Source organism: Odontesthes bonariensis, chromosome 22 (assembly GCF_027942865.1).
Source record: "Odontesthes bonariensis isolate fOdoBon6 chromosome 22, fOdoBon6.hap1, whole genome shotgun sequence".
NCBI lineage: Eukaryota > Metazoa > Chordata > Actinopteri > Atheriniformes > Atherinopsidae > Odontesthes > Odontesthes bonariensis.
This window is the reverse complement of record NC_134527.1, coordinates 26,893,426-26,919,951: the sequence shown is the minus strand read 5'-3', so window position 1 is coordinate 26,919,951 and position 26,526 is coordinate 26,893,426. Positions and strand designations below refer to the sequence as shown.

At 41.7% G+C, this 26,526-nt stretch overlaps 1 protein-coding gene across 1 annotated transcript in view; it reads right to left on the bottom strand.

Moving 5' to 3' along the window:
* The window catches only part of eeig1b (estrogen-induced osteoclastogenesis regulator 1b), a 45,074-nt gene that overhangs the window by 6,392 nt on the left and 12,156 nt on the right, over positions 1–26,526 (bottom strand). Inside the window, exons 2-7 of the mRNA XM_075455914.1 lie at positions 23,882–24,002; positions 8,536–8,565; positions 7,808–7,924; positions 6,817–6,863; positions 6,550–6,710; positions 4,787–5,000 (exon numbers count right to left, since the gene is read on the bottom strand). Of these exons, the coding sequence (XP_075312029.1) occupies positions 4,787–5,000; positions 6,550–6,710; positions 6,817–6,863; positions 7,808–7,924; positions 8,536–8,565; positions 23,882–24,002 (690 nt within the window). The remainder of the gene's footprint in view (positions 1–4,786; positions 5,001–6,549; positions 6,711–6,816; positions 6,864–7,807; positions 7,925–8,535; positions 8,566–23,881; positions 24,003–26,526) is intronic.

Here is a 26,526-nt window from a genome sequence, read left to right as displayed (position 1 = left end):
GACCTCCGTAACCGTAACACCCACAATCCTAGCTTGTTCGTGATTGTCCCTCTTGCGTTGTGGCGTGGGATTAACATAGCGCAGACCGCGCTTCAAGGCATAAATCAAAAATAACTGCGTCGTGTCTGCGACAAGCTCACTGCGACACACTGCTGCGAAGTATACACGAGCCTTAATGGCTCAGAACCTCCCTAAAAGGCTCTCTGAAACAGCTATGTTACTATGCTGGGTTTAGAATGCGTCGTTTGCCCTTATTGGCGTCGTTTCAGAGCTTATCTGGCGCTATTCGGTTGCCGTTGCTTGATTGGCTGCCCTTGCTCTAACTGAAAACAGAGCTATAGAGTAATACACTGACTGAAAAGAAAGCTCATTCCCTTTAGATGAACAAGCCAGAGCTAACGTGCAATTCTTACAACAGGAATATGGCACAACACACATTTAAAACAAAATAAAATGTGATACTTACAGGCTGTACTGATTGCTGGGGTTGATTTTGTTCAGAATCAGAATCAGAATCAGAATTCGTTTTATTGCCATTGTTAGTGAACAGTGTTCACACTAGGTGCAAACATGTAACATAGGATATAATAATAAAAAATAAAGAATAAAAATATATGAATATAAAATGTACAAGGTGTGTACAACAATACACAGTATCCAATATACAGAGCAACAACAGTGCAGCTTCATTAGTGCAATTTTAATGATGGTAAAGTGACTGGGGCAGGTTATGAGGTGATTATGAAGTGTTCATAAGTCCAACTCCCGAGGGGAGTGGTGCAAATAGAGAAGGGTCAGCTGTGATCCGACCTGCTCGCCCCATAGTTCTGGAGACGTGCAGGTCATGGATAGATGGGAGGCTGCAGCCGATCACCTTCTCAGCAGAGCGCACAACTCGCTGCAGTCTGTGTCTGTCCCTGTCGAAACTGACCCTGTACCAGGGCTGGACTGGCTATCTGGCCGTTCGGGCATATCCCGAACGGCCCTCCCGTGATTTGGGCCCTCCGGGCCCTCCGAGGGCCGTAAATAAAATATACATATATATATTATATTTTTTATTGACTGCGACGGTAAAAAAATGACACGTCGGGGCCCATTGGATGTTTCTCCTGACGCACAGAGCTCTAGTCCAATGAGAATGCCTAACGTTGTCAAAGGCCCGCCCCTCCCTACAGGCCCACTTGACCCAAGTCATCATCATCATTATAACCCCAAGTTTAGCTGACTTCACTTGGCTATATTCGGCTAAAGCTCTGGTGGAAAGAGGACGCGAAATGTAGAAACAAAAGAGTGACCATGACAAACGTAAAGAAAAGAGAAAACAAAAACCAAGAGACGACTCTCTTGGTAAAATGCGCTAAAATCACCGATATGTTTTTTAAAAGCACAAGCTCGAGCTCAGGTTAGGTTAGTGGGGCCGTGGGAGATGCGGAACCTGGCTGCTGGACCTCAGGTTGGGGCAGTGGGGCCGCCGGTACATCAACGAGCGCACAGGTGGTGGAGAATGAACAGGAGGAGGCGGAGGAGATGGTTCCAGCTGGGGAACCAGGGGAGGAGGAGACGGAGATAGGAGACGTGACCCAGCAGGGAGAGATTGAGGTTAGAATTCATCTCAACACACCCGCTAGCTAGCCAATGCAGTGTAGCTATTGGGTGCTTCGGCGTTTCGTTTCCCATTGCCTGAAAGTTTGAAACCGAGACCAAGTTGTCATCCTGACTTCATCAAATCAGTCACAAAAATACCCATTTGGTATATTTTTTTTGGTTTTGCTGTAGTGAAAAAAATGACATGTCCGAGAAAAAAACACACAGACATAAGCACTATCTTAGGCTCTTTTGATCAGTCTCAAGCTGCATTACAGTTTATGCCTGGGGGGCGGGGGTTAACATTCCATTCAGTAAGCTCACTGACAGTATCTGTGGACTGGAGCAATTTTGAGCAATAAATAAAATAATTGAACCCAGGAAATTATTACTACATGTTTAATTTGATTCAGTAAGACTTAGAACATACAATAGTGTGTGTGTGGTGCTGGTGCTCCTTTTCTATACAGTGTTGTGTGTGCTGGTGAAATATTGCTTTGCTTATCCCTGGCTTGGGTCTGTGGGACCCATTTTCAGGTTTTGCTGAAGGAAAATGGTATGAATACTTTTTTCACAATGAGATTCACTGGTCAGGGCTCATCATCTGGAAAATAAAGTTAGTTATCCTCCTCTCTCTATCTCTTATCCTCAAAAACAAAGATACTCAGAACTTCACAAGCAGGATGAAGGGAACATGAGGGTGCACAGCAGCTTTTTTTCCCTCCTTTAGTCCCAGGTCCACTGGGGCAGAATATCTTCTATGTAACAAAAACATGAACACCTTACAAGGATTAAATGGAGGATTAATGATAATTAGAGAGAAGTGTGTGTGTATATATATATATACATATATGCGCGCTGGGCCCTCAGTGATCAAAAAGTGCCCGGGCCCTTTTCAGATGCCAGTCCAGCCCTGCCCTGTACTGAGCAAAATTCCGACTGAAGCCTGCTCGGAATCGTGCAAGGTTTGTGAAACTGTACTTTGTGAAATGCGCAGAGCAAAGGAAAAGTCGGCGGTTGTGGGGATGCTGTTAAAAATAAATAAAAACCATTGATCGCGAACATTGCTTTCCGGGGGAAGAATATGTAACGATCGTAGTCCGCTTTCACAGCCTTGGAAGGCTCACCAGTTCCTGTTTCTTGCCGAAGGGGCGTGTCTGAAACGGGGTGGCTGTGGATTTGGGTGTGGGGGGGCGATTGCTGAAAAAGTACATCACTTTTTCACAAAAAGTTTGGCACTTTTTCTGGGGGATACTCAAAAAAGGGGAGTACTTGAAACAGAGGTTCTGACACTTACTGGCACTTCGTGTGTACTCCCCACAGCGGGGAGACTCAGAGCTAACACCAAAAACGTGAAAAAGATGATTTTGATTCTCTATCCCCTAAGGCTTAATGGTGTTTCTTAAAGGGGGGACTAGTGTTATGGTAAATTCGATGTCTGCTAACCTTTTGTCTCTTAAAAGACACCTTGTTGTAGACCCAATGTCTGCAGACCATGTGTCTGTTGATTAACACATTGACAATAATCATTCAAATGACCATTGTCTCCGGATTCTGCATCTCCCCAAAGTGCGAGACTTTCCCCCAGGGGGTGTGGCAAGGAGACAGTTGGAGAATACACACGGTGTGTTCTTTCAGGTGTCACCTGAAAGTCCAAACCCTCCTCTTTCTGTATAAATGCTTCTGATTTCCTTTGTTCTGGGTCTCTTCTCACCACGAAGCTGACTGGTGAGGATTGACCTCTTTTGCAGAAGAAAATAAACACGTGGCCGGCCGGCACAAACATTGAAAGTCTATATTTCACTTCTCATCAGATGTAATAGGAAGGTAAGCAAAATCTTAATAGGGAGTTAAGACAAAAATTCCATAACACTGTTAAACCTGGAAACGCAGCCCGCTTAAACCACCGTCACACTTGACCGCAGTGCATGCTAGCTCCTTTAGCCAGCGCGAGATGCACGCACAATGGATCGGTTTTTAATTAAATAAGGGCAAAAACCAGCACAAAAAACATGCTCATCTTGAATGTCTCACTATGATTACAACAACAAACTACAAATACGACATGAAAAAAGTCAAGGACATGCATGCCAGGTTCCGCTCATCCCAGTATTATTGGCTGTGTTGTTCCTTTTTTGTGGGATGTTTTATATGTAGAAATATATATTTGCAAAAGGGGACTTAGTATGTTGCCGTAAACAGGGCTCCAAATTAACACCCGCCAACCAGCCAAATGCGGGTGAAAGTTATTTTTGGCGTGTATTAAAAAAAACTCACTAGCCGGCTTGGCCGATGATAAATGAGGAACTTTACCATCTATTTCGCGGGGACGCAAAATTATTATATACAGTCTATGCGCGGGACGCGCGAGCGCAGTTTCTATGGGAAAAATGGAACTGATTTAGATGGGTCCGAAGACAGTTCAGAGAGCTCGGACGATGTTTAAGCATTTCAACGTATCCCCCTCATAATTAGTCTCTGCACATAGTTTTATGATTAATTTTGTGCATTATCTGCACTAAAACATGGTTAGAAAGTTGTTAAATATTTCCATTTTTGTAGATTCAGGGTTCACATGAATATAAATCAGTTTTAAAGTTATTTTTTTATTTTTTATCTACACAAAATGTGAACCTGAATAGTATGTGAGGGTTGAGGAGTAATGAAATGTTAGAATAAGTTTTGTATGTACATAAGTTTAATTATTGTAATTATTTTAATTGGATATACGTTCCAAATTTCACTGTAAAATGAATTTAAAGCTTTAGTTAATAAATTGATCAAATGAATTCAGTGGCTCTCATCTGTCTTTTTTGCACGGAAAAATATGTGGCTAGTGGAAATTCTGATTGGCTGGTAACTTCAGAAACTTACTAGCCACATTGGCTGGTGATCAAAAAAGTTAATTTAGAGCCCTAGTCGTAAAAGTTGCTCTTCCCTTGATTTTGCTCTGCCAATGTGGCTCTTGTGAAATAAATAATGAGTATCACTGGACTAGCTGAACACATGACACACTCATCCTATCCGAATAAAATGAGTTCTTAAAGAATGTCAGGTATGTACATTTGCACATGCCTAGGATTTAACTCTGAAGTTTTACAGCTCCATGAAGTCCTGACATGCCTTAAATTGAGATCAGTCACTGAGAGAATATGCAGCAGCAAGTTTGTTTTGTGCAAAGCGCTAGTGCGTGTGCATCTACCTGGAGGACCTGTTGGACATGAGTGCTGCTGCAGAGGGTGGAGGAGGTCTTTCTGGTTTGGTGGGCGTTGCTTGACAGTGTAGCTCGGTAGAGTTGGAGGGAGGTAGCTGAGAGGGGTGAGTGACGCCGCAGGAGGCACTGCTGCTGGAGGAAGCATTTATATGGTGACTGAGGTCAGTCAGGCTTGAGCAGCGAGAGTGACCTGTGCTGTAGCCTGGAGCAGTGGGTTGAAGGGGGGAAAGGAAAATAGAGATGGTTGTCCAAATAGCTGTTTAATATTAATGTGACAAACAGGCATGCTCAGATGATCCATGTGCTTGCTTCCTTTCACTGGCTCTTTGTTAGATTTCATATCAATTAATAAAATGTATTCTATCTTCAACACTTCAGATGGTTGCAAAACGAGTGTGTATAAAAATGTGAATAGGAAGAGAACTATCAGTGGCTACCATAAATATTTGCCTGGCCATGACAATATATCTAAGAACTTTCTCCTGACGCAAGGCTATACGGAATAATTCCGCTTCAATATCAACAGGATTTCGGAGACACCCCATGTGTAACAGCTCAGTAGGAGGAGGAGACAGGGATAAACTCAGAGTTTATTTAATAAAACCTGCCAGCGAGCAGGTTATGTTCACAGAGTAAGTTACCGCTGTAACAGACCCAGAGTTCAAGTTGCCTCTCTTTCTGGAACTGAAAACTCAGAGTTTCCCTCATCTCAGTTTTAACAAAAAAATGGGCTTTCTGGAATACCCCCCTGGTCTTTCTCCCATTGCTTATTTATTTTGCAGTAGACATTGGTGTTTATTAATGAAAGTACCATTGGTTTAATCATTGTGCTAACTTTAATAAATTCTATTGTACTATTTTAAAGAAGAGGTTTTTTGTGGTCATTGTGTATGTTTCACTGAGCTCGGATTCATAACCTTCATGTATGTGTCATCTGTCCCAGACTGACACATATAGAACAACATATTTTGAGACTGCAGTGGTGCCCCGAAGGTAAAAAGCCCTGTAAACATGTCCACACAACATACACTGAAAAGTGACAGCATTATACTTTATTTATAATGTTTTTGCGCCACTTTCAACTACATGTCCTGATGCCGTGACCAAAATGAATCTCCTCCATCAGGTCTATGGACACTCAGGACAGGGTAAGGAGCTCATTATTTTGGAGGAAATATATAATAAGAAATATCTAAAAATATATACATATATATTAATTAATATATATATATATATACACACAAATAAATATATATATCTAAAATATGTTGTAACTGTTTAAAGTGGAAAAAAAAGATGACCCTCTTTCAATGTAATGAAGTTACTGTACTCTCTCTGCAAAATAATATACATTATTTTCCACCCTTCTGCATTTTTTTTAATAAATTCTTTCAGTGTTATTTCGTTCATCAAAGATTTGATAGTTTATAATACATGCAAATGTGCTTGATCTAAAGAGCAGAGAAATGGCAGCTCAACTCCTCTGGCAGAGAAAAACTATCAGGAGACAACCTCAGAAAGTAACACACAGCTGTTCTTTTTTTGTGTTTTCTGACAGTAAGAAAATACATTTTAATGATTCGCTGAAAGTGTAATTTAATAGTCTACTTTGATGAGACATCTTACATCTTAATACGCTCCTACTTAAACTGAAATCTTATCTTCCTTCACTGATGCTGCAACAAACTTGCCTTTTCCTCCCACATCTATAATGACCAATGGAACACAGTAATTCTCTGCACTCCACTTACCTTTACTACGTGCTGACAACTGTCGGGATTTCACAAAACAAGGTCCCTCTATGATGCCTCCAAGTGGCTGCATTGTGGCATTGGTGCTCTCCCCCTTACAGTCCAGCTGTAAGTTGGGATCCTCCTCACCAATAAAGACAGACTTGGCTGTACTAGGAGGCCTGAGGGTAAAATCACGAAGTGTAAATTATTAGGAAATTATGACATTTATATTTAGATATATTTTTAATTCTGTGGTTCAGTTTCATACAACTAAAAGCAACTTACGTTCTAATGCAGGGGTCCCCAGACAGAAGAGTCATCCCAATTACTACCTGCAAGAGAGATGTGTTACTGAATGTCAATGCTGATTAGATTAATGTGTGCGCATATGTGACTGTGTGGATGAAGAATAAAGGTTAGGATTAGGAAATGTAATTATATTTAGGTTTTGGATTTTTTTTGTCGGGGACCACACACAAATAAATAAATAAAGAACTGTACCAGATTTAGCCACTGGCTAATTTCCTTCTGTTGTCCAAGGATAGGTAAACACAAAAGTGAGTGAAAGAAATGCAATCATAAGGAATGTATTATGTCACATTATGTCAATGGAGGTAATATGTACTGCCCTAAGCTTTTGAGTAAACTTTAGATTAAAATAAAAATATTAGTAGGCCATGTTTTTATTGACCGATTTATTGCGGGGTGGGGAAGGTGTGTGTACTTTTCCACAAACACATTGCTTATACTTTTAGAACTCAGTTATTGTTATCATTATTACCAGTTACTGTTATTAGATCAGAAGTAACAGAATCACTTTCCTCTCTCTCACTTACATTCACCTTCTTCTCAGCTCGTCTGGCTCCTTGTTCACTGAACTAGCTGCAGCACGCCCTAGTGATCATTATCTATTGCACTGATATAAAGTCTCCCTCTCTATGCTTGAAGTGGAAATGTATGTAGTGACAGAATGATATAATGTGCATTCCTGCATGCATGATCATGCATTTATTCGATGTGTAAGCAAGGAGGGGCTTATGTTACACGTGTGTGTGCGTGTGAGAGTGAAAGAGAAAGGGTAGGCTGAAATTAGGGGCTGCAAACAATCAACGTGTGTGGAAAATCTTAAATATATCTAGTATAAAAATGCATCAATTAGTCAACCATTTGCTTTAAATTGATACTGCAGGTCAAACAAGAAACTTTTTAGTTGGTGGTATCCCTATAAATATGTGAGCATCTCCGTACACGTGCTGTGTGTGCACGTCTGTCATGCCTTGAGAATAGAGTTATCCTGCCGAGTTTTTTTGGTGTCATAACCTTCCAGGATGCAGCAGCGCACTGTGGAGCCTGAACCAGCAAACTCGGAAATGTTGAGATCAGCAAAGCCCAGCTGGAAAGAGGAAGACATACTTACAGATAGATGAATGAAATCAACAGAAAGTGAAAAATTATGTACAGACTGGCTGACTATTCTATTCTGTAACATATTTTTAGGCCAAAGTCTTATTTTCTTTGTCTAAAACCAACATTCAGTTTAATCATGATAGGAAGTGAGTAGAGAACAAGAGAGAATGACTTCATGCAGAAGTCAACAACCTTTTTTAACCTCTCTATTTGCAATTTTTTGCCCTCTCAGCACTACTTCACACGTGAATGTCCACAGATTGTGATGACCGTGTACGCTATTATTACTATAATTCCTATAATGATACTAAATTCAAATTTGAGCCCAAATATTCCTTGAACAGACTGTTCAACTGTTTATTCTGTCATAAGCTCTGGTAACAAACCCCTAAAATGTAGAAATGGCAGTAATCTAACATTCCTTTTACCATGATTGAAACAGTGACTGTACTGCAGAGCATTTCAAACTTTATGAGCCAGAGTTTACAGGTCTGACAGATTAGCTAAGCAACACTGAGAGGACGTAAAAATCAATAATGTCATTTTGTAGTTTTAGTCTTCGTAACTGAAAAGCACACAGACATTTAATGAACATACTTTTGAGAAGGCCTTTCCTCCCTTGAGCTCCTGTAAAGAAAAAGAAAAGCAATTAAAAGCAATTCTGCTTACCATCTCCGGAGTCAAATTCATATAAACCTTACATCACATCATTTGATACTAATATGGAACCTGGAATTCAACCCTTGGACAGGTGCTCTAAGACATACGAAATAAATTTGTGCCATCTTAAACATACTTTATGTTCATGCTGTAAGAGGATTTCTATATCATTGTGTCTGCACAGGGTCCTATATTTCCAGTTGATATAAGGCTTCATACATAGTCAAATTGCTAATTGCCATTAAATACCAACAGCCAGCATGGCATAAATGCATTAAAACCTGTTCAGTACTGGATTTTTTGTTTATATCAATTTTAATAGAAAAATGTATAGATGAACAGACAGACAACCTTACGAACAGACAGATGTGTGAAATCTACTATCAATGTAGGACCTTGAAGCTCAGCACACTCGGTACCAACACAAGTTTTGATATATGGACTGGTGAACATGTGCATCAGTCAGTGGGGTTGGATGGCACTGAAAGGATCGGATTATTGGCTTAATTACAATAAGACTGAGTTATTAAATTCATGACAAGAAATTGGATCGGATCGGATTACGACCCCGAGATAACTCGGTTGATAATCACACTAAACGTGCTTGTAGGCGGTAAAGCACGTGGTGAATTAGACTTTGTGTTCTGCGCATGCTCGAGATTTTTTCCCAGGGTCGTGAACCGGAAGTCAGAAGAGACGATATTACTGTTGTTGTCGCCGCCATCGGAAAGAAACAAACATCGCGATGGAGAATGTGCCGTTGTGCATCGCGTTTGTGAAATAAGCATGCTCATCACAAATTAAATGTAGAGGGACGTAGCTTCATCTTACTCATCGTTCACCATTTTCTCAAATACCTGAGTTTGTTGTTGTTGTTGGTGGTGAAGACGTCAACCGGAAGTGGCTCTATTAGCAATAGTTGAAATGGGTACAGCGCCACCTATCGTATCGGAGTATGACATGCTTTGTGCCTCTGATTCGATTCATTCACCGCCATATATCCAAGGATAATTACCCTTGCTCAAATAAGGAGCAACTCAGTCTTATTGTAATTTAGACAATAATCCGATCCTTTCAGTGCCATGTAACCCCACTGACTGTTATGACCATTTGGATAATAGGCACAGAATGATCTGGAGTTTTGTGTTCTGTTGTTCTTTGTCTTTTTAGTTTCTAGTGATTTTCATTGTTTAATCAGTTATTCTCTTGGCCCTTTGCTTTTGTTTTCTTCCGTCCTGTGTCTTTATCCTAGTTCTTAGTTTCCTCTGATCCCTCACATCTGGTTCTCAACTCAATTTACAAACCTTGTTTCCCAGTCAATTACTCTCAGCTGCAGTCACTTCATCATTAGCTCCCATCATAGTATATTCTCCTTCCTTTCACTTAGTCTTTGCCAGATCCTCACCATTAATCCCTAATGCCTTCCTGCCATTTGTGTTTGTGTTCTGGTTTATGTTCTCAGTCCATATCAGGTTTCCTTGTTAGCTCTTTGATTTTGTTTTCACAGATTTTTTTTTTTTTTTGTGTTCTGGATTGGTCCGCGCTTTTCGTTACCAATTTTGAACTAAATCACAATTTTTGGTTCCTTTTTATCATCTACCCGTGACACAGAATAGTTTTGACAGCATTCAAATGCCTTTGAATGGCTGATAGATTAATTATTGTTGGAAAAAGAAGTGCAAAGATGGTATTAAATCAAATGGTAACCCCAGAGCTTCCTGGGCCATATGTCACAGCAAGAGGTTTGGACAACAAGGTTCTGTGAAAGAGCTAAGCGAAACCTAAGTTAAAGTTCCCATGGCATGGTATAGTAGCGGCGCTTTAAATGGGCTTTCGGAGGCTTCAGGATGTTATACCCCCAGGCGTTCTCAAAATTCACCCGAAAAACGCAGATTTGGCCACTTAGAAGAAAGCCGCATTTCAGAGCTCTCTCCAGTGCCGTTTTCCTAATGAGAAGCAAGGAGGAGCGCGAGGGGTGTGTCATGGCTGAATGAGGGCGTGTCTGATTCTCTGTTTTGGCTCCGCGCATGTTAGCTGCCTGCTAGTAGGAAAAAAAATAGAAATGGCAGGTGAGCAAACCATCGTACCTTTCGCCTTCAACCCGGAATTGGACCCTGAAGCCGAGGCGCAGGCAGTTCAGCAACAACCTGCAGATCAGCAGCGCCTTCAGCTAAACGTCTCAGAATGGTGAGTTTAAAATGTTATGTCTGGAAACGTTTATGGTTGGGTCGGTCCGAACCACTGAGGTGCGCAGATATAGCAGTCGCTTAGCCTACGGTAGCCTAATTAGAGCAGAAATTGTAGTCACTACATCAGGACTACCTAAAATATTATTTTTGCTTACAAAACGTATAAGTTCCCAACTTATTTTGCAATGTGGGCACGTATTTGCAGTGCTAACATTAGTGAGTATGGCTGCTGGCATCGCCAGTCTCTACACCAAGTAACTTTCTCAATGTCGCCTTGCATTGTACAACAGTAACACTGCCAAAGTATTTCCCATAGTACACATTGCCAACATGCAAATGATTCTCCACCCAGTGTTGACATAAGGGGAGCGATTTATAACCAAGTTTTCTAGACAAAAAGGTTTACATGCTGTAATATACAAAAAAAAAAAAAAAAAAAACATACCTCATCATATCCTGACCATGTGCTGGATCCAAAGTGTAACTACACGGAATGAAACTTATGCCACAAATTTCTGTGTACACCTTTTTTAGTAGCCTGTCTTCACTGGGAACAGCCAGCTGTGCGTTGCCCATGTAGTTATACAGTAGCCTATGGCATGCAAAAAACATGATAGTATTCTGACCAGCATGTAATTATTCTCCATGCTCACCTGTTAACTCATTTACTTGCCACTAAAGATGTTTCATTGTTATATTTGCCGGCATTACCTGAAAACAGAATATCACTGCCTTTTTTTTTTTTTTTTTAAATAATAGGTGTCAATGTGGAATTTGCGAGAATGCCCACAGAAAGGGAGAATAGATGCTGCATGGAGATCCCTCAGGTAACACTGTAAACATTTGGATCTACCTGTTAGGCAGTTTACGCCTGAGAAGAACCCATCGGTAAGCGTTGTAAAATAATCACTCATAGCCACATACATAGAGTTTACAGTACACCCACCCAACAGAGCCTGATAATTCAGCTATGCAGACAGTATGAAGAGTGTTTGTATATTTATTTACAAGACATTATTAAAACACAATCAAGAATAATCCTTAGGAATATGTAAATATGTACAACATAGCAATAACAGAAGAACAACAACATTCTCTTCAAGTGTCATTTTTTCTATCTGTTCTTCCAGGCGCTTCAGGTATTTGGCCTACAGGCAGTTTGTGGAGTGGTGCTGGGGCTTTTTGGGTCGCCGGATCAGAGTGGTCATTCCTGCCTGTGTGGTCCTGCGTATCCGTGCCGAGTACCCCGATGATGAAGGACACTGCACCGGGTTTAGACTGCCTCGCGTGTGAAAAATTAGGTCCATCAGGACATCCACATTCCCTTTTCACACAGAACATTCATACACACTGTACACGCACAACATTTGTATATTTCAGTTAGTCATTTGTACATTTCAATGTTTATTTATATATTTATATTTGTTCTATATATATATTTGTGTTTGTTTAGATTGCTATTTTTCACATTTTTTGTATTCCTATTTGTTGGAATTAACCTCAGTAAATTTGATAAAGGCAAAAGTAGTTGGACTTGAATTCTTGAACTTTTGAGGTCTTACCAAAGGTTGGCTTAGTCTTTTGACGTTTGACTGCACTCTCCCTTCTTGGATTTGGGAAAGGAGATTTTGAAGAGAGGTACACCGTCTGCTGTCTGGGCCTGTGGTCGGTTTGCATTTTCATTAAAGTGGATCGCTGCCAAGTACAGTCTGAAAGTACAAGAAACAATGTGTAAACGGTGTTTCTCACAGAATTTTCATTTGTCATGGTGGTGGGGGATAGCTGGTAGAGACACATGCATCATCATGGGAGAGCATTTGAAAAGCTCTTTTCCAAAATGCTATAGAAGCTGTTCTCATTACTTTTTTTTTTAAATCTGATTTCAAGCATCAGGAAAGTGATATCAGCTGAGATAGCATTTGAAACATTTAAATGCTGCTTTTAATGGTAGTAACAAATAAAACAATATTTTTGAAAGTAGGTATAAAACATTTTGGAAAAAGCTTTTCATATATTGTGAAGTTTCATAGGAACTATGATCTGAAAACCCCCTAAAAGTATAAATTTTTTGGTAAATCAAATATAAATTACATTCACAAGACAATCTTTTCAGGGGACCTGGGGCCTCATGTACAAAGCGTGCGTACGCACAAAATAGTGGCGTACGCACCTTTTCACGTCAACGATCAGATGTATCAAGAACGAAAAGACCGTGGAAATGTGCGGTGCCTCACGGCAGCTTCAGGGCTGGCGTACGCACGTTTCTGCAGCTGTTGATTCTTTGGCGACACCTAAGGTGATGTTGGGAAACTGTTATAATAAATACATGTGAAAACAATTTGTCGTCAGACAGTGATGTGCACATTTGAGACACATGAACAATTAATACACCCATGTGTCTCCATTTACACGAGTGGATATAAAAGCAGCGCAAAGTGGTGCAATGCATACCATTAAAAACAATGGCTGCTTTAGCAGTATTAGAAGACTTTGCAAATGGTGCAATTAGAAGAGAGCGTGTGTTCACTACAACAGAGAGGATTTGTGGCATATGATGGCGACTGGCTCATCAGCCGTTTTGAGGGAAATCCTCCTGGAACTGTGCGCAGAGCTGCGGCCGGCGTTGGAGCGCAACACAGCGAGGAGCCATGCGCTGCCTGTGCTCACAGGTGATGTGCACACTGGGGTTCCAACCGGAGCATTCCAGAGGGAGCTGGCCAACCGATTGGGACTGTGCCAGCCGAGCCATGCCAGCCGAGCCATGCCAGCCGTGTGGGACAGAATTATCCGCATCTGAGCCACGTATATCAAATTCCCAACAGGCCAACATTAAAGCTCAATTTGCAGCGAGAGCCGGTTTTGTAATCGGGGCTATCGACTGCGCACACATTGCTATAAAAGCGCCATCACATGATGAATTTGTATGTTAACAGGAAACATTTTCATTCGATCGATGTACAGATCATATGTGATGCATAAATGCAATTAACCAACATTGTGGCGAGGTGGCCTGGTTCAACGCACGATTCATACATTCTGAGTAACAGCATCGTTGGGAACAGACTACAGGGTGGCACTGTGCGTGATGGTTGGCTTCTTGGTGTGTAACTTCATTCTTGTAATGGTCCTAATATTATTCCCGTGACGCGCATTGAGTATGTGCGCCCCCAGTTTCTATCCCGTCTTTACAGCATCATTATTAGGCTATATTATATATATTAGTCGGTGGTTAAAGTTAGTTTCTTGCTGTTTTTTGCTGGTTAAACTTCAGCTTAAGATCTTTCTAACAAGCCCCTGATCGTCTCTGTGGGCATATATCAATAACCCCGTGCGTAAAGTGTGAAATATCTCAATCAGCCTTTTCCCCGGCGCACTTCTGCACGTTACTGTATGAACACGTTGTTGTGAGTTACACAAAAACATCGGTATTTACCTTGGGGGTAATCAGAGTGACCCACATGAGCTCCCACCACCCCATGAGAGAGCAGTGTCACCCATAGTTGCGCCGACTCTCTGTTCAAACCGGGTCGGTCACCCCCCCACCCGCCTGTTTTGGCCACACTGCAACGGTGGGCAGCCAGTCTCCGCTTCACCTCCACCTTAATGTGGGACCACTTCTTCTTCACCTCTGCTTGTGAGGCTTCTCAGACCCCCCAGCATTAACAGCCTCAGGCTCTCCCACCCACTCCTCTTGCGTTTGCTGCTTATGCCGGATGACAGCGTACCAAAGAGTACATTTTTGCGCGCCTCCACTTCGGACAGTAGCACTTCCAATTCACTTTCAGTGTAATTTTTCTTTTTTCCCGTCTTACTCATGTTTTTTTTCTTTATTTTCTGATCGTACACAGAGGGGAATCGCAGGTGCAGGGCTCATTTAAATATGATTTGCGTATTTAAGTAGGGGCGTGGACAGGGAGGAGTTGGGTGCTCCGACATGTGCGCTCAATTCCACGTTGATTGGGATGTACAAACGAAATGTGCTTGGATACATGCGTGCGCACATATTCGTACATCCGACGTTGGAGGTCATTTTGGTTTGGCCGTACGCCATGTTTCAGTAGGAAATCCACGCAAGTCTTTGTACATGAGGCCCCTGGTCTAGGTGTTTTGTGCCTTATAGTGCTGGAGAAACCCGGCTCAATTATGACATTTCAGACAACAAAAACTTTCAACAACTACAAGGTAAAACATCTCACCTGCAAAGCATTCCAGTATAGAGAAAGACAACATTCTTCGGTGTGGCTGCAGTCCTATTGACAATGGGGTCAGTCTGGCAGGCAGCATCCCTGGTCCGGGATGTCTGGACTGAGCACTTGATGTGCTGGCCAGTGAAGAGTGAACCTGATGCAGACAGAGAGCACACATCTCATGGTTCGAAAGCCGAGCATTACACTCGTGATAAACTGACGTGTCACGACAGATTTGAAGTAAAATTGTGTTCGAATTGACAGATACGTAATGGTGTATGTTCGAGGGAAGTCAGCAAACGTTTGCTAAACATCCTTCACCTAGCCACAACACCCGATCGCATATCACACACGAAAGACGCAGAAACGACTCGACGTTAAAAAAAAGTCACCAAACCGTAACAAAAGCTTTCAAAATATAAAGTCACCAATCTAAAGAAAGGCTTACAAAATATGAATTGTTATCGTCGGGCGTCATTTTCCGTGTAACAGACGTCTAGCCGCAGAACATAACTAGACTTGCTTACCGAAGTATTCATGCTGTATGTAGTCCCCTACACGTAAGATACTTGGTCAAAAGACAAATGTCTTGTTTTACAACCAATTTTCCAAATCTAACCAGTTTAACAGAGTATTGGTTTTGTAGCGCAGTGTAGGTTTCATGGATAAATACCTCCACAGCCAATGTTGGCTAGTTAGCTGTCACCCATAAAGTGCTAGCGGCTAGCAAATAATTATGACTTACTTGATCGGTGTGGGTAGCTGATGGACCGGCAAGGCTTGGCACTGATCCAGGCTTCAACTTCAGGTGTAGGGTTGTGAAAGCATTCCTCTGAAATGTGTCGCGCAAACACTGACACTCTTTGGAACATGCATGGGCACCCGTCCCTCTAAATGAAATTAGCCATTCCGTTTTCAAAGGGACAGAGGATGGAAGCGGAAACACATTCTTCTCTTCATCTTCACATCCTGGCACAGTACATTTCGCATGGTAAAGTCGTTTGGAAGCCATTGCTGTATCTTCTGTGACTGTCTTAAGTCGTGGCGAGTCTCGGTCTACTCCACATGAGTTGGGGGGGTAAGATACAGGTAGTTTACCAGCAGTGGGTGGAGACAGAGGGCGTGGCGGAGAGAGGGGGTGGGAAATTTTGATGAGCTCTATCCTGGCATGACGTCATACCAGGAGCCTTGAGTCAACGAGACAATTCGAGGCGCTCTGTTCAAAACATGGAGGAAATGCTGTACTGCTCTGTGAATACATTTCACAATTTCTACTCACTGGGGTGACTTAAGGAGACTAGAGAAACTCATTTTAAGGCTCAAAAACCTCTGAAAGTGAAATTTTCATGCCATGGGACCTTTAAAGTTCCCATGGCATGGTATAGTAGCGGCGCTTTAAATGGGCTTTCGGAGGCTTCAGGATGTTATACCCCCAGGCGTTCTCAAAATTCACCCGGAAAACGCAGATTTGGCCTCTTAGAAGAAAGCCGCATTTCAGCGCTTTCTCCAGTGCCCTGTTTTCCTAATGAGAAGCAAGGAGGAGCGCGAGGGGTGTGTTATGGCTGAATGGGGGCGTGTCTGATTCTCTGTTTTGGCTCCGCGCATGTTAGCTGCTAGTAGAAAAAAAAAAAAAAATAGAAATGGCAGTTGAGCAAACCATCGTACCGTTTGCCTTCGACCCGGAATCGGACCCTGAAGCCGAGGCTCAGGCAGTTCAGCAACAAACTGCAGACCAGCAGCGCCTTCAGCAAAACGTCTCAGAATGGTGAGTTTGAAATGTTATGTCTGGAAACGTTTATAGTTGGGTTGGTCCGAACCACTGAGGTGCGCAGATACAAGCAGTCGCTTAGCCTACGGTAGCCTAATTAGAGCAGAAATTGTAGTCACTACATCAGGACTACCTAAAATATTATTTTTGCTTACAAAACGTATAAGTTCCCAACTTATTTTGCAATGTGGGCACGTATTTGCAGTGCTAACATTAGTGAGTATGGCTGCTGGCATCTCCAGTCTCTACACCAATAACTTTCTCAATGTCGCCTTGCATTGTACAACAGTAACACTGCCAAAGTATTTCCCATAGTACACATTGCCAAAATGTTATGAAAAACAACTGTAATAAACGCCGGTGGGTAATTTCATGAAAATTGCTATGGACTTTTTACCCCCACAAAAGCCGCTTTCGGACTGTAGGAACCTTTGGCAGTTCTAATAACCTTTTAATCCGCGGGGCCGTTTTCTCCCGTGTTCGGACATACAGGAACTCGGGGCTTTCTCCCTTAGTTCCTATAACTATTTAGCTCCTTCTCTGAGGTCGGGTCTTTTCATGGTTCTATAGAACGATCTGACGGAGGTGTGTGGTGGTCGGTAGCTACGCCCCATGTTTACTCATACACTGACACAACCGGCGGGTGTTTAATAAGTTAAACTTACACTGGTCTCATTTGTCTGCGGCGCTCTGCTCTCCTTTCTTCCTTCATGAAATGAAAAAGTATAGTCTCCTGACTCTCTCTGTGAGCTTTTCCAGCCTCGATATTAGACGCCTGATGTGATTGTCCATGATTAATATCACCATCATGCAGACCATAAACACAGTGGCCTCCCCACTCTCCATATTAGCTTCTTGGTGGTGTTTTTTCTACTCTCATTACTTTTACCGTTTTGTTTTGTGTTTGAATGTAGCGCTAAACGGCTAACGGCTAACACGTCACTGAAGCAGACGGCTGCGCGCGGCGCATCAGTCCCTATCAGGTCCCGACTCATGTGCGAATGCAGACTGAAACAGTTCCGCTGGGGAAGGACAGTTATCAGAACGAAATTCGAGGAGGGTAGTTCTGATAACTACTTTCTTAGAACGGTCTGTCCGAAAGCGGCTAAACACTGTCCTGTTTGGCAAATGATTCTCCACCCGCTTATGATCAACCCAGTGTTGACATAAGGGGAGCGATTTATAACCAAGTTTTCTAGACAAAAAGGTTTACATGCTATAATATACAAAAAAAACATACCTCATCATATCCTGACCATGTGCTGGATCCAAACTGTAACTACACGAAGTGAAACTTATGCTACATATTTCTGTGTACACCTTTTTAGTAGCCTGTCTTCACTGGGAACAGCCAGCTGTTCGTTGCCCATGTAGTTATACAGTAGCCTATGGCATACAAAAAACATGATAGTATTCTGACCAGCATGTAATTATTCTCCATGCTCACCTGTTAACTCATTTACTTGCCACTAAAGATGTTTCATTGTTATATTTGCCGGCATTACCTGAAAACAGAATATCATTACACTGTCTTTTTTTTTTAATAATAAGTGCCAATGTGGAATTTGCGAGACAATGCCCACAGAAAGGGAGAATAGATGCTGCATGGAGATCCCTCAGGTAACACTGTAAACATTTGGATCTACCTGTTCCTGAAATGACACTTACCATGTCTAGTTCTAATCTTTATTAGGTCACAGCACTACTAGGAGAAGTGGCGGGAGAGCCAGCATGTATGCTGGATCATCCAGGGTTTGAGCCGGTCTGTCTCAATGTATATTCGCTACAAACCACTGGGCGAGTCTACAGGCACCATTTTGGCAGTTTACGCCTGAGAAGAATGCATCGGTAAGCGTTGTAAAATAATTACTCATAGCCACATACATAGAGTTTACAGTATATCCACCCAATAGAGCCTGATAATTCAACTATGCAGACAGTATGAAGAGTGTTTGTAGATTTATTTACAAGACATTAAAACACAATCAAGAATAATCCATAGGAATATGTAAATATGTACAACATAGCAATAACAGAAGAACAACAACATTCTCTGCAAGTGTCATTTTTTCTATCTGTTCTTCCAGGCGCTTCAGGTATTTGGCCTACAGGCAGTTTGTGGAGTGGTGCTGGGGCTTTTTGGGTCGCCGGATCAGAGTGGTCATTCCTGCCTGTGTGTTCCTGCGTATCCGTGCCGAGTACCCCGATGATGAAGGACACTACACTTGGTTTAGACTGCCTCACGTGTGAAAAATTAGGTCCATCAGGACATCCACATACCCTTTTCACACAGAACATTCATACACACACGCACAACATTTGTATATTTCAGTTAGTCATTTGTACATTTCAATGTTTATATTTATATTTGTTCTATATATTTATGTTTGTTTAGATTTCTATTTCTCACATTTTTTGTATTCCTATTTGTTGGAATTAACCTCAGTAAATTTGATAAAGGCAAAAGTAGTTGGACTTGAATTCTTGAACTTTTGAGGTCTTACCAAAGGTTGGCTTAGTCTTTTGACGTTTGACTGTGCACTCCCCTCCTTCTTGGATTTGGGAAAGGAGATTTTGAAGAGAGGTACACCGTCTGCTGTCTGGGCCTGTGGTCGGTTCGCATTTTCATTAAAGTGGATCGCCGCCAAGTACAGTCTGAAAGTACAAGAAACAATGTGTAAACAGTGTTTCTCACAGAATTTTCATTTGTCATGGTGGTGGAGGTTAGCTGGTAGAGACACATGCATCATCATGGGAGAGCATATGAAAAGCTCTTTTCCAAAATGCTATGAAAGCCGTTCTCATTACTTTTTTTAAATCTGATTTCAAGCATCAGGAAAAGTGATATTAGCTGAGATTTACATAACATGTTGAAACATTTAAATGCTGCTTTTAATGGTAGTAACAAATAAAACAACATTTTTGAAAGTAGGTATAAAGCATTTTGGAAAAAGCTTTTCATATATTGTGAAGTTTCATAGGAACTATGATCTGAAAACCCCCTAAAAGTATAAATTTTTTTGGTAAATCAAATATAAATTACATTCACAAGACAATCTTTTCAGGGGACCTGGTCTAGGTGTTTCGTGCCTTATAGTGCTGGAGAAACCCGGCTCAATAATGACATTTCAGACTACAAGAACTTTCAACAACTACAAGGTAAAACATCTCACCTGCAAAGCATTCCAATATAGGGAAAGACAACATTCTTCGGTGTGGCTGAAATCCTAGTGACAATGGGGTCAGTCTGGCAGGCAGCATCCCTGGTCCGGGATGTCTGGATGTGAGCACTTGATGTGCTGGCCAGTGAAGAGTGAAACTGATGCAGACAGAGAGCACACATCTCATGGTTTGAAAGCCGAGCATTACACTCGTGATAAACTGACGAGTCACGACAGATTTGAAGTCAAAACTGTGTTCGAATTGACAGATACATAATGGTGTATGTTCGAGGGTAGTCAGCAAACGTTTGCTAAACATCCCTACCCTTCACCTAGCCACAACACCCGATCGCGTATCCCACACGAAAGACGCAGAAACGACTCGACGTAAAAATAAAAAATAAACCAAAAGGTCACCAAACCGTAACAAAGGCTTACAAAATATAAAGTCACCAAACGAAAGAAAGGCATACAAAATATGAATTGTTTTCGTCGGTAGTCATTTTCCGTGTAACAGACGTATCTAGCCGCAGAACATGCCAATAACTAGACTTGCTTACCTAAGTATTCATGCTTTATGTAGTCCCTTACACGTAAGATACTTGGTCAAAAGACAAATGTCTTGTTTTACAACCAATTTTCCAAATCTAACCAGTTTAACAGAGTATTGGTTTTGTAGCGCAGTGTAGGTTTCATGGATAAATACCTCCACAGCTAATGTTGGCTAGTTAGCTGACACCCATAAAGTAGCTAGCGGCTAGCAAATAATTATGACTTACTTGATCGGTGTGGGTAGCTGATGGACCGGCAAGGCTTGGCACTGATCCAGGCTTCAACTTCAGGTGTAGGGCAAAACCTGCCCTGTACTGTCCCAAGTTGTGAAAGCATTCCTCTGTGAAATGTGTCGCGCAAACATTGACGCTCTTTGTGACATGCATGGGCACCTGTCCCGTGTAAATGAAATTAAGCCATTCCGTTTTCAAAGGGTCAGAGGATGGTAGCGCAAACAGACTCTTCTCTTCATCTTCACATCCTGGAATAGTAAATTTCGCATGGTAAAGTCGTTTGGAAGCCATTCCTGTATCTTCTGTCTTCAGTCGTAACTGGCGAGTCTTCTTCTTTGGCGAGTCTCGGTCTACTCCACATGAGTTGGGCGGGTAAGGTAATACAGGTGTGGGTGGAGACAGAGGGCGTGGCGGAGAGAGGGCGTGGGGAATTTTGATGAGCTCTATCCTGGCATGACGTCAAACCAGGGGCCTTGAATCACTGAGACACTTAGAGGCGCTCTTTTCAAAACATGGAGGAAATGCTGTACTGCTTAGTGAATACATTTTGCAATTTCTACCCACTGGGGTGACTTAAGGAGGCTAGAGGAACTCATTTTAAGGCTAAAAAACCTCTGAGAGTGAAATTTTCATGCCATGGGACCTTTAAGAAATAAATCTCTTTCCTTGCTTTCCATCTCCTCAATGTGGAGACGAGAAGCAGTAAATCCTTAATGATGGCGGAGGTGAGACTGATTTTAGGGTCAAGGGAGGGGAGAGAGGACAAAAAGAAGCAGAAGTTAGTAATGAAAGCAATGGTTTGCATCATGTGGAATTTCTTGTTAAAAACTACAGTATATAGGGGCGGTCGGTGGCGTAGTGGGTTAAGCAGCCGCCCCATGTACAGAGGCTACAGTCCTCGCTGCAGCTGGCCCCGGTTCGACTCCAGCACCGAGCGGCCCTGTGCTGCGTGTCTTTCCCCTCTCTCTGCCCCCTGTTTCCTGTCTCTCTTCAACTGTCCTCTCATTAAAGGCATAAAAAGCCAAAAAAAAATACTTAAAAAAAAAAAAAAAAAAACTACAGTCCTGCAGTGCTGGAGTGACTCTGTTAAAAGCTCATTTCTATTCATAAACATAAAACCTCAATTATTACAAATTTGTGATAGGAATGGCAAAATATTTTTTTTCCAATTAGGCTTGTCCTGTAAACAGTTATGGAGAAGTCTCTTTAAAAATGTGGTTAGAGTGAATGCTTTTTCTACAGGGAATATTTTTATGTCCAAACCATAAGTGACAACTCATTTGGGAGCATTCACTGTGACCAGCATGCTTAAAACATCCATTAAATTAATATAAACAAGGTAAAATCTTCCTAAAGGAGGCCATTTCTTCTTTGGAAGATGTCATGAGTTTAGGAAAGATGGTTGGAGAAATTTGTAAGGAGTAATGATGACAAACACACTGCAACAAGAATCTGATCACACTCAGACTAAGCTCAGAAGTGAGTCTGCAGTGGTTAAACTAACCTATTTAAACCCTAATTTACACAAAGCTCTTTAGATATTTAATCTAATTGTATTTCACCATGTTTTTCCATGAAGGCTATATTATATAAATTATGTTAAAATGGTAAGAATTTAATACAGTATTCCCTAATCATCACAGTTGGTAATTTAAAAAGTAAAGAAAAACACAAAAACACACAAAAGTTAAAGATATCACAGGTTGCTCATTATGTTGTTCACACTCATCCTGGTCGTCCTCGTATTTAGTGAAGTTATTTACCAGTTAGTATGGCTGTATGAAAATAACCAAGCTTTATTATCTCCACCACAATTTGCATATAAGGGCTCCAATGCCAACAAAAAGCTGGTAGCTAGTTAAAAATATTTGATTTTAATATGTCAATGGATTTTAGTTATTTTAGCCATTTTTAAAGAGTCTACTGTGACTCAGAGTTCACCAGAGGATAACAAAAATGAGATTTTACAACTTTTTCATCGAGTCACCAAATAAGATTATCATTTAATCTTACAATGCAAAACAAGAGAAAAAATGACAAAGCGTCTGTCATGCAGTCTCCATTTTATCTTATGGCCCTACTAACCAGCTCATAACATAAACAGGGGCTCAATTGTGTAGTGCACAAAGAATGTCACGATCAAACAGTTTTCCCATTCTTCCAGCTGACGCTGCATATCTTATTACATATGTCCCTTTTTTGTTGTGACCTTAAAGCTTGAATTTTCAATTCAATAGTATTTTGAAAACACAACACAGCAACCTTAAAGGACAATTTCGGTCGTTTACAACATCAAGCTGTATTGCCCAATCTACCCATGATTTAGCCATAGCAAAGACGCAAAAAAATGTCATGCGACCCTGACAGTGTTGCTTGCACGGAGATTTCAGACTGACAACATAGCCATGGGGGCATCAATTTATATTGTGTTTTAAACGCTATTTTTATACCTCTTCTACAGCTCCAAACAACATAACACTTACGTGGTAGTGAGTAGAGGGTCCCTAAAGCCAAACCGAAGTGTCCCGAGGTCTTCATGTGGTCGGATATAGAGTCCAGAATGAATTTAATCAAGCCAGTACCTGCTCTCAATCAGAGCTCTTCCGTCAACATGAGGCTATCTCACGCGAGACATCACGTCACGTGACATTTCAAAATTCCAACCTGTTAGTAAGCTAGGCTTTGCTGTTGCATACAACTTCATTTCACTTTCGAAAGAAATACTGGACTATGTTTGTAAAAAGAACGGCAACGAAATTGTGACTTTCCAGAGCGAGTTACTCCACACTCGGCAATCAACTCCTACGGACTCACGTGACGTGATGTCTCGCGTGAGATAGCCTCATGTTGACGGAATAGCGTTTAAAACACAATATAAATTGATGCCCCCATGGCTATGTTGTCAGTCTGAAATCTCCGTGCAAGCAACACTGTCAGGGTCGGATGACATTTTTTTGCGTCTTTGCTATGGCTAAATCATGGGTAGATTGGGCAATACAGCTGGATGTTGTAAACGACCGAAATTGTCCTTTAATAAACTTTTCCCACTTAGCAAGACCACTTCACAGATTACAAAGTCAATGTGGGTGAGACATTATTTTCCACCTTCAGTCTGGATAAGATTTAGTTGGATCTATCTCTATTCATAATCCAGAAGAGCAAGGAGAAACAGCTGCCGAGAGATTTAGTTTACCTTACGAACAGAGACTCTGCAGATGCACGGGTCTAACACTCCAGTAACTGAATTAGGACTCATTTTACAGACAAAAGAGAACTTCTTCCTCCATCGTACACAGTTCTGCTGCACCTCCTCCCTACACACACAGGACAAACTTTAGTTAGACAAGTTGGACCGTTTTACAGGTAAGTGTAAATGTACAGGTATCAAGGTGAAAGAAAAAAACAAATGGAAAAAAATGAATGCGTCTACATATGCTAGTCACAAAGATGGTCAGTCTTTGAGCCATGCGAACCATGATGCCCCTATTCTTCCATCAATGAAAAGCCCTTCTAGGAGTTTTTACATGTGGTGACTCATATTACAAACAAAATGACTTATTCTTCCCCACAAAGCCAACATGTAGTCATTGGATATTCTGACATAACAGAGTTAAGAACTTAATCTAGTTTTCTGACACTGTAACCTATATCATTTAGTGCATATAACACAGTATCACTTACACCACAGAAATGTCTTAGTGTGAAAAATGCCACGTGTTCAAACAGAACCTGCATTCGCTTAATCATTCTTGCCAGTTTTTTGTATTCAGTGCTCCAACATGTGAGTGATGGTTTGGGGTCAGTAACTGCAGTCTCCCGTTTTCTTAAATTAAAGGGGACATATTATGCAAAACTCACTTTTTGCTGGTTTTTGTGTTCATATTTGGGTCTCTTCTGTTCCTTTAAACACTCCAAGCGCGAAAAAAACCCATCCATCCATTTTCTGTAGGTCAGTAGAAAGACTTTGGTGTCAAGAAAAAAATGCTGCTGTGAGCCATTTGGATGGCTCCCTTATTGTGACGTCGCAATAAGGGAATTTGCATGTCGAGTCCCCACCCACTCCCCACCCTCTACATTTGTTGAAGATCCGCCATCGTGTATCGAGCATCAGCATACGAGCGCAATGGCTACGAAAGGAAAATCACACATGAAGTGTTGTGTTGTTGGCTGCACCTGTGGTGTGTTTCTGGAGACCCAAGTGTCCAGCAGCAGCTCCGCCGAGGGCGCTCTCCTCTGCCACCAGCAGACAGGTGACCGCGGCGACAGCAGCGCGATGTCCCGCTGTTGAGAAAACATTTGGAAGCCTGCCGGGGGACCGAGGCTCGCCTTCAGCTCAGCAGGACCTTGCGCTGCTGTCGCAAGTGAGCACAGCCTCCCGGCCACCAGCAGACAGGTGAGCGCGCGACAGCAGCGCGAGGTCCCGCTGTTGAGAAAACATGTGGAAGCCTGCCGGGGGACCGAGGCTCGCCTTCAGCTCAGCGGGACCTCGCGCTGCTGTCGCGCGGCGCGGAGGAGCAGGTCACACAGGCTGACCTGTGTGAGCTGTGAGGTATCACCGGCAGAGACTGGAGCTGCTGGACACCTGCAGTCTCCAGAAACGCACCACAGGTGAGTCAGGCTGGAGACTGCAGAAGCTCTGCACTGAAAACAAATGAACCCTTAATTCATTCATATGGAATTGGATAGATTGGATAGATTACATAGATTAGATAGATAGATAGATAGATAGATAGATAGATAGATACTTTCTTGATCCCGAAGGAAATTAAAGCATCCAGTAGCAAGACATAATAAACCAATACAAATGTTTATACAATTATAAACAATCTAAGAATTTAAAAAAAACAGTTTAAAAATACACTCTCAGAAAATAAAGTACAGAATTGTACCTTTAGGGGTACGATGGCTTGTCACTGAGGCAGTACCCTCTGAAGGTATAGTTTTGTACCCTTATACTGAAGTAGCCTAACACAGACTGTCTTTTGTACCCCAGCATGTAGAAAAAAAGGTACATATATGTAGGGCTGGGCGGTATGGCCTAAAATGTATACCCTGGTAAAATTTGAGCCACTGACGGTATACGGTATATATCGCGGTATGGTACTTTTGTATATAAATTACAACAGAACAGTTTCTCAGTGGTTACCATAGCACCAAATAAACACTTTCAATCAGGATGTTTGCAGCAATATTAAATTAAATGTATTGTGCAAAACAGAAAACACAGGAAATATAAAAAATATATACGTTATATTTATATTTAAAAAATAAGAAAAGGTACATTTCTTCGAATAAACTCTGTGAGAGAAAAGCCGCTGCCTCTTGGATAACGTAACTTTCATAGGCGCCTTCCACTTATTCAACATGCTCAAATATGCGTCATGTTTCAGACACCCCATTTGTGCATGTTAAGCTAACTGCTTGTTAATACGATAAGTGTTTTATTACTTTGCATGTCTTCCAAAAGAGAAAATAATCAGGATTTTGAGGATGTTACCGTTACACACCAGCTGAGACGCAGGGTAGCAAAACATTATGGGCGTGAAAACGTAACTTAGAAAATCGGCTCGGCGCATGCGCAAAACCACAAAGTAGCAAATCTCGACAAGTAGCAGAAATCGACAGAACACCGGCTTTGACTCGTTTCATATTCCGGAGCATGGTTAGCCCGCAGGTGGTAAAACAAATTACTTGTGTTACCTTGTCTTGCGATTACTGTCGCCCGGCATATCCAAGCGGATGTTCAAAACTTTGCATTACTGCGATCTACAGGACTCATGAGCTATTGCGGTATACGGTATGGCAAAAAAACTCTACCGTTGGTGAAAAATACCGCAT